We start from the raw sequence: 13,759 nt of genomic DNA, 5'->3' as shown, positions 1-13,759 counted from the left end.
AGTAGTTAATACACAGCTAACTTCATACTTCTCCAATCTTGTTTACATTTGAAAACTGAATCCTTTTTTTAATTAAAATCATATTTACCAACTGCAAATCCCTGACTACAAAGATGATTTATTTACAAGATATATTAAAGTTTTGTTAGGTTAGCTGAAGTTTATGTAATTACAGATTAAATACATGGATTGACAGGCATATAAAGTAGCACAGCTTTTTGATGCTGAAAAGTCAGCACAGAAAAAATATTGGAGAGTTTGTCTTGGTTTGCTTTATAAAGCCTGGGTTTTGTAAGCTTAAGTTCTAGCATCCTGCTAGGATGACTTTGATATGTAGGAATAGTGCAATTTAAGTGTCCATAATTAACATGCAAACAGAATTTACATGCATGAAACAGATTAAACTGTTTACTCAGAGAGAGTAAAATAAATACTGACAAAACAGGAAGAGTAATTTTATAATGACCTATAATTAATCTCTATTTTAAATATGCAGAGAAAGTGCAGTAGTGGAGACATTAATTTAGGAGATTTTGTATCTCTTGCATTTGGTATTCTAGTCTTTCAAGTAGTGGTGTGCAGGCGCACTTCTATATGAACTAGATAGATAACTCTTGCCTTAAAGACTTTTGGGTTTGATCTTAAAAGGTTGATTTTTTTTAGAGACTTAAATTATGAGTTACAGATTTTTTTGCACTACTTTTAAGATTGTCTAAAGGGAATTTTTCAATGGATTTTTTTTTTCTCGCTGTATCCTTTGAATAGCACTGGGATGTATTCAAGAATGTTACTGAAGTTTTTATCTTGGTTCCTGCTCTTCTTGGTCTCAAAGGAAATTTGGAAATGACCTTGGCATCCAGGCTGTCAACTGCAGTAAGTAACTTTCTCTTCTGATAGATGTTCTAAATTCCTGAAAACAAATCTTGGGAGCACTTGTGTTTTATGTTTATGGCTTCATCTGGCTTTTGCGGGAGCTGTTTAATCTGTTATTAAATTGAGTGTTCAAAAGGCGAGCCTCTTCCAGGTACCACACATCAAAATTTTACTTCTCTGGTCTCTTCTAAGCCATCATTCAGAACAGTATATCAGATTATTGAGATTTACGTGTGTATTCTGTAGGGCTGTCTAATGCCTCTGACCTTGGTGGAGTTTCAATATCCTAACACGCACATTTTGCATATTTTGAACATGTTTTTCCATGTACCTTTTTTTTTGTACCTTCATTTTTTTTAGCCCAAACAAGCCAGACTGCTTTAACATATGTATTTTTCTGTGTGTGGGAGTAGCTATTGTGAAGTGTTGTAATTATGTGGCTAAACTATTTCTTGTGCCTGAATTGTATATTTCTGTAAGACACCACCTTTGCAGTACTTCTCCTTTGTGAGATAGGCTTTCCATTTTCCATCAAGGTCACCTTCTCTCTGTCTCTTCCTGCTTGCATGAATCTTTGTAGAAAATGCTTGGTCAAAGGTGTGTATAACTCCAGATGAGACCTCAACATAGCATTGTAAAATAACACCTCCCTATTTCTCTGTATAGTTGCTCTTGAAATTTTCTTGCTTATATCTATGTATTCTCCTAGTAATGTCAAGCTGGGACCGCATAGTTACTTTGCAATCAATTACTGTGTCCTTGTATTTCTTCTTTTGTGTTATTTCCAGTTGTCACTCCCATCTTCTGGCAGAAACATTGTCTATAAGTGCATGACCTTGCACTTGTACTCTTGAATATCATCACTTTTGTTATTATCCTCAAGGTCATCCAGTTTCTGTATAATATTAAAATACTTCGTATTGACAAGGTCTCCCACCATTCTGTCATTAATAAATTTCATTGTCACGTTATATTGAATTACTGCCCAAATGTAGACTGTGATGGACATAACCATAGCAATCCAGTGAAGGTTTCCTTGTATTATGCCTATTCTAGAAGCTGATGAATTTTACCCCATACACCTTCTTTTATAGATAAGAATTGATATTTTGTTGTAGTCTTTGCTATTCAGTCTTGTTTTCTCTTTGATTTTAATGCTTACTTTTCAGTGTATTCTTACAGTTTCTGAAAAATAATTTGTTTAAACCTTACTGCCTTTATTGTCACATATTAATACATTTATCTTCTACTTTACTCTTTGTTGTGTTGCCCTTTTGCTAAATTTGCTCCTGGCTGCTATACCTCATGGCCTCAGAATTGATAATGTTTATATTGCATAGTGAAAAATGTATCCAGGAAAGTCCATTATCTACCTGTGACTTACAGAAAACTTACAAAGAGATTCAGAGTCAGTTCCACCATTTCTTGTTCAGTTAATGGGATCTTTAATTCTTTGTCTAAGTTACAACCCATGACCTTTGTCAGATGATGATTCCAACACCTATTCTCCAGGCCATTCAGTGCAAGATTTCCCCACCATCATCAGTGCCATTTCTGATCATCATAGCTCTCATCAGACATTTGGAAAAAGGTCACACAGACCCTTTTCCTGTACTGGGAAATCTAACCCCAGTTCATATCATGTATCAGCCATTACTGATCTAACAGGAATTGAGCCTCCTTACATAGGGAAAATTGACACTGGAGTTGAACCATGCAAAACCACACAGGAGTTTAAATTCATGGACAGTTGCATTGGTTTCTCTGCCTTCCCCAGTTTTTGAGAAGAGGTGCAATATTGTACTGTATCATTCCTTCTGAAAAGTTTAATCAAACAGCTTGTTACTGGACCTGCAATTTACATGCCAGTTCTCTCAGGTTATTCTGACTTTTGTACTTTTCACATTGATTGGCACTGACTCTCTTCTGCCGTCCCATCTTTGCTCCCATTATCCTAAGTGAAAACCAAAGGAATATATTAATACTGGGCATATCTAAGCAGTTATTATCAGGCAGTTGTATGATTACTCTTCTCTCTGAAGAGTACTGAAGCCAGCTTCCCACCAGGTAGACCCTAAACACAACCATGTGCCCCTGCGAATAACTTCACTTTGGAGACAGAATTTCTTGCATGATTTCAGTGTTGGAGATAAGTCTTACTCAGCTACCTAATAACTGCAGATGAATTTGTATGTGTCTATGCTTCTGGGGTTGTAAACTATTTTCTCTTACCAGTAGTACCTCTGGTTTCAAGTTTTACCTGATCGCCTACATTCATCTTCTTGCTCAAATTTCTGCTTTAGCTGTTTGTTACTGATCATTCTGGTTTGGAATCAGTCATTTCACTGTCTCAAGACTGTGGTTTCAATCATCCAGGGCATAGCTTGCACTTGTCTTTGGTGTTAATGTGGATGTAAACAGTCTTCTCTTACTCCTTGCAAAGCATATGAGGTATACTTAGGTCAACTGCCTGCTCAAGCATAATTATTTACAGACTACTTACAGGTAGGGGGAAAAAGAACTACACTTTCTGGTAGCAGCTCACTATTGGATTGGATTCGTTTTTTGTAAGATCACTGTTTTAACAGTTTTTTTTTGGATACTTTTAAAATGCTTCTTCAAAGAAAAAAGAAAGTGAAGCTCTCAATTGCTTGTCATTTAATTCATTTAGTGTATATATTTAAGAATAGTACAGAGGTGAATCCTAGAATCCTAGAAACATAGAATTGCATGGGTTGGAAGGGACCTTAAGGATCATGAAGCTCCAAGCCCCCTACCATAGGCAGGGCAACCAGCCTCCGTATCTTATACTAGACCAGGCTGCCCAGAGCTCCATCCAACCTGGCCTAGAACACCTCCAGGGATGGGGCATCCACAGCCTCTCTGGGCAGCCTGTGTCAGCACCTCAGCACTCTCTCTGTAAAGAACTTCTCCTTGATATCCAACCTAAATCTTCCCTCCCTCAGCTTAAAACCATTTCCTTTTGTCCTGCTGTTATCTACCCTTGTAAAGAATCATAGAATGGCCTGGGCTGAAAAGGACCATAATGATCACCTAGTTTCAATCCCCCTGCTATGTGCAGGGTCACCAACCACCAGACCAAGCTGCCCAGAGCCACATCCAGCCTGGGATAGGAGAGTTGACTCCTGTTTGTAGGCTCCCTTGAGCTACTGGAAGGCTACACTGAGGTCACCCTGCAGCCTTCTCTTCTCCAGGTTGAACAAGCTCATCTCCCTCAGCCTGTCTTTGCTGAAGAGGGGGAGGTGCTCCAGCCCTCTGACCATCTTTGTGGCCCTCCTCTGGACCCTCTCCAGCAGCTCCCTGTCTTTCTTGTAATGGGGGCCCCAGACAGTACTCCAGATGGGTCCTCGCAAGGGCAGAGTAGAGAGGGACAGTCACCTCTCTGTGGAGCTTTAACTGTATTTTGAACACCATAATGACAGTGCAGATGGAACGAAATGGAAAAGAAGTAAAACCAATCAGAAATTATCAAAAGAGGAAAAAAATATGCATTAAGATTTATAGAGAAATATAAAGTACTTTAAAAATTAGTTAAATGAAAACTTAGAACTCAGAAGGCAATGAGATGTGGTTTATCATCTTCTCTAATCACTTCCAATGTCTCTATACAAGTAGTTCTATTGCAGTCAATTAATACACTTATATAAGAACGTTTGTGCCCATAGACTGTATTCCTGTGCAGTTTTTGATTGGCTTATAGAATTTAAAGGCTGCAGCAACAAGCTTAGCTTATGGTGACTGAACAGTGAGAACTTTCCCTTTCAGCCACTGATCTAATCACTGGTGGTGCCTGGACATTCCTGGAGCACAAGGCAGCTAGTGTACCTTGTACAATAAGCTAATGTTAAACAAGTTAGCATGTAAAGCTGCACTGAGCTTAGCTACTTTAGGATAGATGGTTTAAATATAATTTTAATGCAACAGGAATGTTTAACTTGAAAAAGCACAATGCAGTTATAACTGATTTCAAAATGTCTCTTATTGCAATGAGAGTTGAACTATTTGTGGGTTTCTGCCTTGTTAATGAATTTTCAAAGTAATATAATTTTAAACCCAAACGTCTGAAATTCTCTTATATTTTGACAGGTAAATATTGGAAAAATGGATTCTCCCATTGAGAAGTGGAACTTAATAATTGGCAATTTGGCCTTAAAACAGGTAAATGTGATCGATTTTTTATTAACTTTCATAAGTGAATGAAGTTATTTAAAAAACTCATCACAAATGTGGACAGGTAGGAGACAGACAATGTTAACAGGAAGCAAATGCTACTATATTGTCTTATACTTAACATGCAGTGCTTTTTGTGACTGATCTTTTATAGTGCTGCGTAGTTCTCTAAAGCAATAGTAGCTTGTATTTATCACAAGAAAAGGTAAAGTATTCTTTGGGCCTGTAGCAAGGATACTTCCTTTTAATTTTTTTGAAAGAACAGTTCTAAGGAATTTGACCTCCGAAATATTTTCCATACTTTATTTTCATTGGATTCGTTGTTTAAAGAAGTATGTGATGGAGCTTTTGGGTAGCAAGCAATATTAAGTGGTAAACTTAAGTAGTTTGTTCATTTGAGGAAAGCAGTGTTTGTTCTCCCAAGAACTATTTCTTAATCTTAAGGACTGTTTCATTTTCTGTGTTTACAAAGCAGCATACTCAAGAATAAGTGAAAAGTTTATGCTGTGACTTCATTGTTTTAAGAGGCTTAGGGAGCTCTTGAAGCATTTCACCTTTTGCTCCTTGTAATTCCTCAGCTCTTTTCCCTAATCTGACTTCTGTTATTCTTCAGTCTGTGAAATGTGGTTAAACCTTTCCTGTTAGCATGGGATTTTTCTTCTTGATCAACCGGAGTCATCATTGTCTTCACAAAGTAGATGAGTGGGGCATGCTCCATTTACAGCTTGCAAATAAATGTGGAGGAAAGAATAACAGACAATGATTCTGCAGTCTTAAGACTATCATTTATTTTAGGAGTCACTCGTCACTAAAAAACAATGGTTTTCCTTCTTTTACTTTTCCAGGTTCAGGCAACAGTAGTTGGTTTTCTGGCAGCAGTGGCAGCAGTTATACTGGGCTGGATTCCAGAAGGCAAATACAGCTTCAGTCATTCAATCCTTCTGTGTTCTAGCAGTGTAGCAACTGCATTCATAGCTTCTCTTTTACAAGGTAAAAGAAGTATATATGTTACTTTTTATAGCTTTTTAATTCTTTGTGCATGCTGAGTGCATATTATGCTGCTGTTCATTAAAAAATTAGGTCCAATAGGGTCTAAAGCATCTGAAACGCAGTTGCAGTTTCCACATAAGCGTGAATGTTACAAACATCTGTCAAGATTTGATTTTCTGACCTCCTCAGCATGTCTAAAACAAAATATGTCTGTTAGATTTTACCTGGTAGGGTATGCATGAGACAGGCGCTTTGGAAATCAGACAGGAACATTTCAGTCCTGTTGAGAATTTCTGGGGATGTGATTCTGGAGGCAGCTTCTCTGGATGTAAGCTCCTAATTTAGCCTGCAGTAAGTCGGTCAAGTGGGAGGGACAAAAGCAAAGACGTAATCACTGGGTTTCCAGTTACCATTATCTTGAAATTTCCTAAGTGATTACAACAGTAGATACCATCACTGTACTTTCTTCTTTCTTATCTAGGAATAATAATGGTTGGAGTTATTGTTGGATCAAAGAAGACTGGTATTAATCCTGACAATGTTGCCACTCCTATAGCAGCAAGCTTTGGAGATCTTATTACTCTAGCCATTCTAGCATGGATAAGTCAGGGTCTTTATTCTTGCCTTGGTGAGTATGTTCCTAGGTTTATGTATCCCTAGAAGCCTCTTTCGTGTGGGGCTGGTGGGGGATAAGGCAGGGAGGGAGAATCCAGGTTTCTTGCATTCCCACACACTGTCAATTATTTGCTTCCCAGAGCCGTGTTGAATTGTCCATTTGCATTGAAGGTGTTGAACTGCCTCGATCATTATGATGCAAATTTGTGCACTTTGTAATTAGTGCGCATTGTACGTATTGCATAACGTTACGACTCCTGCTAACGCGTTGCTACGTAGTTACATAGCCAGGGGAAAGGAATTTCTCGCGGAGGAGCGCGTCCTTCGGGCCGTGCTCCCCGTTCCAGCAGCGGGCGGAGCTGCCGCTAGGGAGCGCTCCAGGCCCGCCCTTGGCGCCTGCTGGGGCCGTCTCGCTCGTCATTTGTGTTCGTGGCTTAAAATAAATGAAGATCAATAAGAGCTTGGTTGGGAACCTTTTATTTTCTCTCCTTCCTCCTTCTTTATTTATTCAGGCTCACAGGCTCAACTTAATTGTTGAGTGTTTTTAGGAGTTATATTTCTCTAGTAGATGTCACGATTTCCATAGTGGAGCCACCAGAACAGACTGAGCAGGATTACATCTGCCACGTGAGCTGAACGTTACAAGGGTATCAAAAGTGGAGATAAATGAGCCCTCTTAGGGCTCGTTAGGGGAGTCAGTTATTCCGTTTCCCTTTCTCCAGCTACTGTAGAATCATTTGTTATTTCTCTGTGGATTGAATACGACTGGGATGTATCTGGAGGTTACTGTCTCCTAAGATTTTGTAGTAAGCTGTTCTACCAGTAGAGTGTCCCATAGCTAAAGGAAAGTCCTACGTGCAGTTTCTGAGAGTTACAATGAGCTGAGTAGTTCCTCTGGTCTTGCTGGGAGCTGTATTCTAGCATGGCTTTTCTTTTCAGAGAGAGGCTTATGATACAGCATTGTAACACTTGGTAGCTTTTATAATCAGGTCTATGTCTATCTCCATTCAAAGGCATCAGGTATAAATTTTTCACTGTATTCTTCTCCATGATAAAATTGATACTTTTGTTCATATTAAAATATATAGAAACACTAAAATGAAGCCAGAAAAAAAAACTCCTCTCACCTGTTGACTCAGAGGAGATTTAAGCTATTGCTGAGTAGTCTTGACAGCCCTCTCTTAATGTGAACTTTAATGTTTTTATGTTGGTAAAAATTTTGTCATAAAACTACAATGGACTACTACTGATGAGCGGGTGAGAGACTTTCAAAAACCAGTGAATAATTAGGATAAGACTCAACACTGCATCTCTGTTCTGCTGCTAAGTGGTTTTTGTTTCCTTGATTGACAACAGAGGGGTCCTACCTTAGAACTATTTTCTCATTCTGACCTTTCAATCAGTTATTGTGGCTCTGGTGTATGGGAATGCCTCAGCTTGGGTACATGTGAGGGGAACAGACATAAAGGGAGAGGAAAGAGGAGAAAAGACTGAGGAAAAGGCACTACAAAGGAAGGAGATGATATATTGTAAAACAGCTAGAAAAGGAATGGAAAATTACTTCTTGTTTGGGCTTTGTCTCTTTCTCATTCTGATAGCTTTCTACTTTAGCTTACACAGTGATAGGAATCTTAGTCTCTTGTGCCAGCTCTGCTGCAGAGGTTGTTACCAGTCAATGCAGAAGGATAGTAACATCTAAAAATACTGCAGTGATTCTCCCTGGAGTAATTTTAGTTGTCCTCCCTCCCTCCCTCCCTCCCTCCCTCCCTCCCTCCCTCCTTCCTTCCCTCCCTCCCTCCTTCCCTCCACCATGATAACATCAAAGTAGTAATTGCTTGAATTTGCAAGCTTTGTAATAAGCCATAATGCTTGGGTGGGAATGTTTATATATATACACTAGGTGTTTTTCTTTGTTGAAGAGTTTATGTGTTCTATGTGAATTACTTCAGCCCGTTAACTTAAAATATATTTTACAGTATATTTGTCCAAATTCTGTCAATTTAGACGAAATGTGTTTAATATTAAATACACTGTCACATTTCTCATAAAAGTAATATATGAAAAAGGGAGGTGTTTTTATGAGCAATGTATATATTGGCCTTGAAGATAAATTTTCCACACTGTTGAATTAGGAAGTTCTGGATCACTGTGATGGCTTCTGAGCGGAGGGGACTCTAAGGCTGAACTAAGCTGAAAAATGTATTAATCTTTCCGTGGAGACAGCTCTCTGCATTATTAGTTCTGTTTTATGATGGTACTCAGTTAATGGTATTTGTGTTTGTGTTTCTATGAAATATGATGCAGTTCTGACGGATGGGTGCAGGCAGTGGAATTATGGCTGTGAATTTCCAGTCTTGCAGACAGGTTATAAAGCAACTGAACTACCGATAAGAATGTTTCAATATTACACCTTGTGCTTGCATCATTTTAGATGTGCTGTGCTGGGGAAGATTAGCGTATTATCTGTGCTTTGGCAAGAAGGAGGTTTACACATGAATCTGTATATAATACAAAGTACATTTTCAATATGTTCAGTTCCTTTTTTTGTGTTGTTCTTTCAGTATATGTGTAATAAAATAATGTTTTATATCCCACATCTTTATTGCATTTTTATCATAAAGCATCATACAAAAACGTTCTTCAAAGGTTCCTACTTTGCACAGATAGTTTAGTCCTCGGTGGGATGGATGAAAGTGATCACATATGGCAGATGTTATATCAACCATTTGATGCAGCAGGGGAATGCACAGTGAAAACAGTAGAGATAAAGACTATTAAAATTTCTCAGCTGCTTGATGTAGAATACAACTTGCATTGTGCCTGGAGAGCAAAGCACTTATTTCTCTGTATTATTTTTCAGAAACATATTACTATGTATCTCCTTTGGTTGGTGCCTTTTTTTTGGCTCTGACTCCTATGGGGATTGTCATAGCTGCCAAACACCCAGCTACTAGAACTGTTCTCCATTCAGGATGGGAGCCTGTTATAACTGCCATGGTTATAAGCAGGTAAGTCTATTTGTTGTGGTTTGCCTTGTTGGCTCGCCTCTGTGTCTCCACAAATCCTATTTAGCACCTGATTTTGCTTAAAAGCAACATGTAAGGAGCATCTAGAATATGGGGCTGGAATCATTTTTAATCTTCCAAATTCACACAATGAAGTCCTGGTTTGGAATGAATGGAGAAGGCAGCAATACCCTGCAGAAATGGCTGAGCAGAAGTGTGTCGTATCAATGAAGAAAATGGTGAACTATTCATCTCCTTCAGCTTCTTATCAAAACTGTGATTTAGTCAAATGAAAGCTAGGAATCTTAAAAGATGAGCAGTTGCATGAAATTCTGTTGTCTCTGTTATACAGTCAGTCAATTGTAACATTTAAGTCAGTAGCCATAGCGAGTAAATAAGGTTAAGTAAATAAGGTTAATCAGATAAACTGAGAACTGCAACTTGCAGATATTACAAGGATGAGATTACTAAAGTAGTTAGAAATAATAACTGATGTGTCTGTTTGCCTTTTTCTAAATATTGTCTTTCAGTATTGGTGGCCTTATTCTGGACACAACTGTATCTGACCCAAACTTGGTTGGAATTGTTGTTTATACCCCGGTAATCAATGGTAAGACTATGGCAGGATTGTATAATACAAGACATCAATCGACACACCTTCGTTTGATAAAAGTCTGTTACAGTAAATGTTTGTTATGCAAATTAGGATCTGCTGTATTGCATGTTTTGATTTTGATGTCAACAACTGTTAATTTGAACCCCCAAGGAGAGCGTCTTGATCCTATTTACAACTACTAAAGCATGATAGAGAATGTGAGAAATAGGAAACATTTTGGTGTTGTCACTTTTTTTCCTTGCTGACTGCAAATTCATTTTTACTCTTCAGTTTTTGTGCTCCCTTGCCTGTGTCTGTCTTTTATATTCATTTTAACTTAGAACTATTTGCATCTACTTTTATTATCGTTCCATTTTGATTTCCAGATATCTGAAGAGCAGGGCAACTATGTCAATCTTCAGCTTTTAGTGCTTTACACCTGCAAGTTTTCTCATAATAGTCTTCCTTGGTTACTCCCTAGATAAATTCCATATAGAAGAGGATCCTGTCTTCTTGTTAGTCAGGTGCACTCAAAGCTCTTACCAGTGGTCCCGCTTTCTTAGATGATATCCATCAATTACAAATGCAAACAACTGTCTAGAAATTGTTTTTTAGTGGTTTCCATCAGACTTATATCTGTGCTCCAGTACAGTACTGGAGTTCTGGATTTCCTCCACAGATTTGCTTGTTCTACAGTGAGTGCATAGAGATCCCAAGGATTCAGACCTTTCTTAAGGCCTCATGCTCCTACCAGATGTTGCAGTGATGATATTCTTTTACCTTACAGCAGTTATGGACTGCTGTTGTAAGCAGAAACTGCATGCTCTTCAAGGTTGGCTTCTTTCACATAAATTGGCTGTGAAATCTGAGTTGCCTGAGTGTTTATATTTTACCTTTTTACAGTTTTTGGCTAATGATTAGACTTAAGTAAATCACTTTAACTGCTAGGAGTGACGGCTTACTATAAACATATCTCTAGAGAAAATGTTAAATGTCCCATTTTATTTCTTATTTTCTTTCATAAGTTAATAAATAGAATCAAGGCAACAGTACATGCATTCTTTTGAACTGTCTTGAGAGAAAATGAACTAGCCATGTGCTATACATTGCTCTGGATGATTAGCTGTCAGGTCAAAAGATTCTTGAATTAGGCAGGTGGAAAGAGGGAAAGCTGGGGCTATTGCAGTAGGTTTGTAGCTGTGTCAGTCCCACAGAGATTCTCTGCTGATTGCTGTGATTATTGTACCACCCCTATTCTATGTGCTGAATTTTTATAGATGTCTGAGTTTCAAGGCTGCTCAGCCTTTGACGTTTGCCCTCCTGGACTGCTGCACAGTGCCTGGGAATGTTGTTTTCCAAGCCACAAGAGGTACCTTGTCCCGTGGCTCATTTGGGTTTTTCACACTTGTTACACATAAAGCTGTCTTTTCCCAGCTCTCAAGGTTTAAACGTCTTCAGTAACTAGTAATTTCTGGGCCATCAGCTAGTTGTTTATCCTCTTGTGTCCATATATTTGAGGTTCTTTGCTGTTATCCCAGCCTGTAACAAGAGAAACCTAACCCTACAGTTAAAAAAACACATCTGTTGACACTCATTTACTAACCTAAAAGGTGTGCTAGGCCACTAAATAGATGGCCTTTAAAATATTAATGTTGCTGAAAGCTTTCTCTACAAGTGCTTTCCTGTCCTTGGAATTCTTGTTGTAAGCATAAGCAGTGAAAGTTGCCGAAGGGTTTCCCTCTCAAAATGCTTTTGAGGTGCATTTTTCCTTCTCCTTCTTTAGACATTGTCACTCTTATCACACAAGGAAACCTGAAGAAAAAAATTTAACCCATTGGGATTATGGCAGCCAAAATGTGAGGACAATACAAATCTACTGGTGACCTCAAATTGTCACTGGTATTTTCAGTGCCAGTCGTTGGGTATCTTGAAATACTGGACAGTATGCCCTGCACTGCAGGTGTTAGACTTCTTGCATGTGCCATTAAATGACTTTTAACCTGGTCCTGTCCAAGTGGTTTGCATATGCTTAGATGTGGGACAAGTCACTTCTGTCACATATGGTTTGGAATCATGTATCTTTTGGTTTAAGAAATATTAGTCTGGAATTTGAACAAACTCAAAGGCTCCTACTCTTGTTAACAATAACTACAATTTTTTTGCCAAGAATATTAAAGAGTTCTTAAGCAGACAGACATTTTATAGTGAGCTTTACTGCTGCTGGGCAGAAGTATTTTACAACCATTTTTCCATTTTTCCCTTGTTAAACACATTTCTTGAGATGAATAATTATTTTTAATTCTATAGTTGGCTGGGTTAAATTGTAACTCTGCCTTCTAAAAATAAATAGATCATTTTGTGGTTTTAGCCATCACAAAACTTGCAGTCTATTTGAGTTTTAGATGTATGTTTGATGTACTGAAGTTATGAAGAAAATAACTATACCCAGCATGGCTGTGCTTCAGCTTAGATACCGAAAGTCGATCTTCACGTTTTCCAATGGATGAGAAGGTTAAAATTTGCAAATCTTCTCACAGCATCACAGTATGTCAAATTTGGCTGAGCAACTGCAGTTTGCAAGTAACTGAGTTCCTTTTGTGCAGGAAAAAGATAGTACTTTAAACAATTACATGCTTCAGAATAATCAGAAGAAATGAATTAAGGTGCAGTTACTAGATAAAGCCACTTCCCTTCTCATATCCCTTCTATGCTTGGACAAAACATTGTGAGAGTTTCTGCATAATGACAAACAATAGATCTCACCCCATTTTTATGCATTTTGTAGAGTGGAGGTTCTGCAAATTAATTCTGAATATGCCTGAAAATCAGAACCATTTTGTAGGCTCCAAATAGAAAAACTTGCATTTACATATGGATTGAAACAAGTCTCTTTAAGGGTAACACCAAGTGGTTATAATATTTCTGCACTTCGGCTGTGGATATTATAAGAGTATTTGATATGGGGAGGAAATAAATGTAGATCAAGGAATATCAAAAACATGTATGAGAAAATTTTACACAAAACTTACTGAGTGTCAGCATGGAGATGAAAGTTGAGCTTATGCAATATATTCCCCAAATTATACCTTTTTTCAATTGTATAATTAGTAGGAAAATGAAATTACTTTCAGGCTTTTCAGAGATCTTTTCCTGTAAGTTATGAGAATGTGGAAAGAAAACATACAGAAATCACTCCTCCTCAAAAAATAATATGTATTTTTTTAGTAACTTTATGTATTTTGCTCTGTTATCGGATGGTTGTACTCTCAGCTTTCATACAACAAAGAAATACTTTGACTAGACACCAGTCATTGTCTTAGTTGAGTTTCTGAAATATCCTCTGCAAATTACAAAGATATTAGTCTACCTTTATGGTATTAGAGCAAATTGTCTGGGTAGCACATTAGCTTTTCTTTATCTTGAATTGGAAAGCATGTAGGAGTATTACAACACACCTATACTGAATGAGAACTTAATAGTTCAGTTTTTA

The 13,759-nt window shown here is 37.9% G+C and overlaps 1 protein-coding gene across 6 annotated transcripts in view; it reads left to right on the top strand.

Moving 5' to 3' along the window:
- The window catches only part of SLC41A2 (solute carrier family 41 member 2), a 39,639-nt gene that overhangs the window by 11,067 nt on the left and 14,813 nt on the right, over positions 1-13,759 (top strand). For all 6 annotated transcript variants that reach the window (XM_015864568.2, XM_085518690.1, XM_015864580.3 and 3 more), the window contains 6 exons: positions 766-873; positions 4,981-5,052; positions 5,910-6,054; positions 6,536-6,682; positions 9,530-9,677; positions 10,205-10,284. In XM_015864568.2, the coding sequence (XP_015720054.2) occupies positions 766-873; positions 4,981-5,052; positions 5,910-6,054; positions 6,536-6,682; positions 9,530-9,677; positions 10,205-10,284 (700 nt within the window). The remainder of the gene's footprint in view (positions 1-765; positions 874-4,980; positions 5,053-5,909; positions 6,055-6,535; positions 6,683-9,529; positions 9,678-10,204; positions 10,285-13,759) is intronic.

The sequence above is a fragment of the Coturnix japonica genome, chromosome 1 (assembly GCF_054131305.1).
Source record: "Coturnix japonica strain WE chromosome 1, WE-NBRP24, whole genome shotgun sequence".
NCBI lineage: Eukaryota > Metazoa > Chordata > Aves > Galliformes > Phasianidae > Coturnix > Coturnix japonica.
Note: the sequence above shows the minus strand (reverse complement) of the source record. Positions and strands in the feature narration are given on the sequence as shown.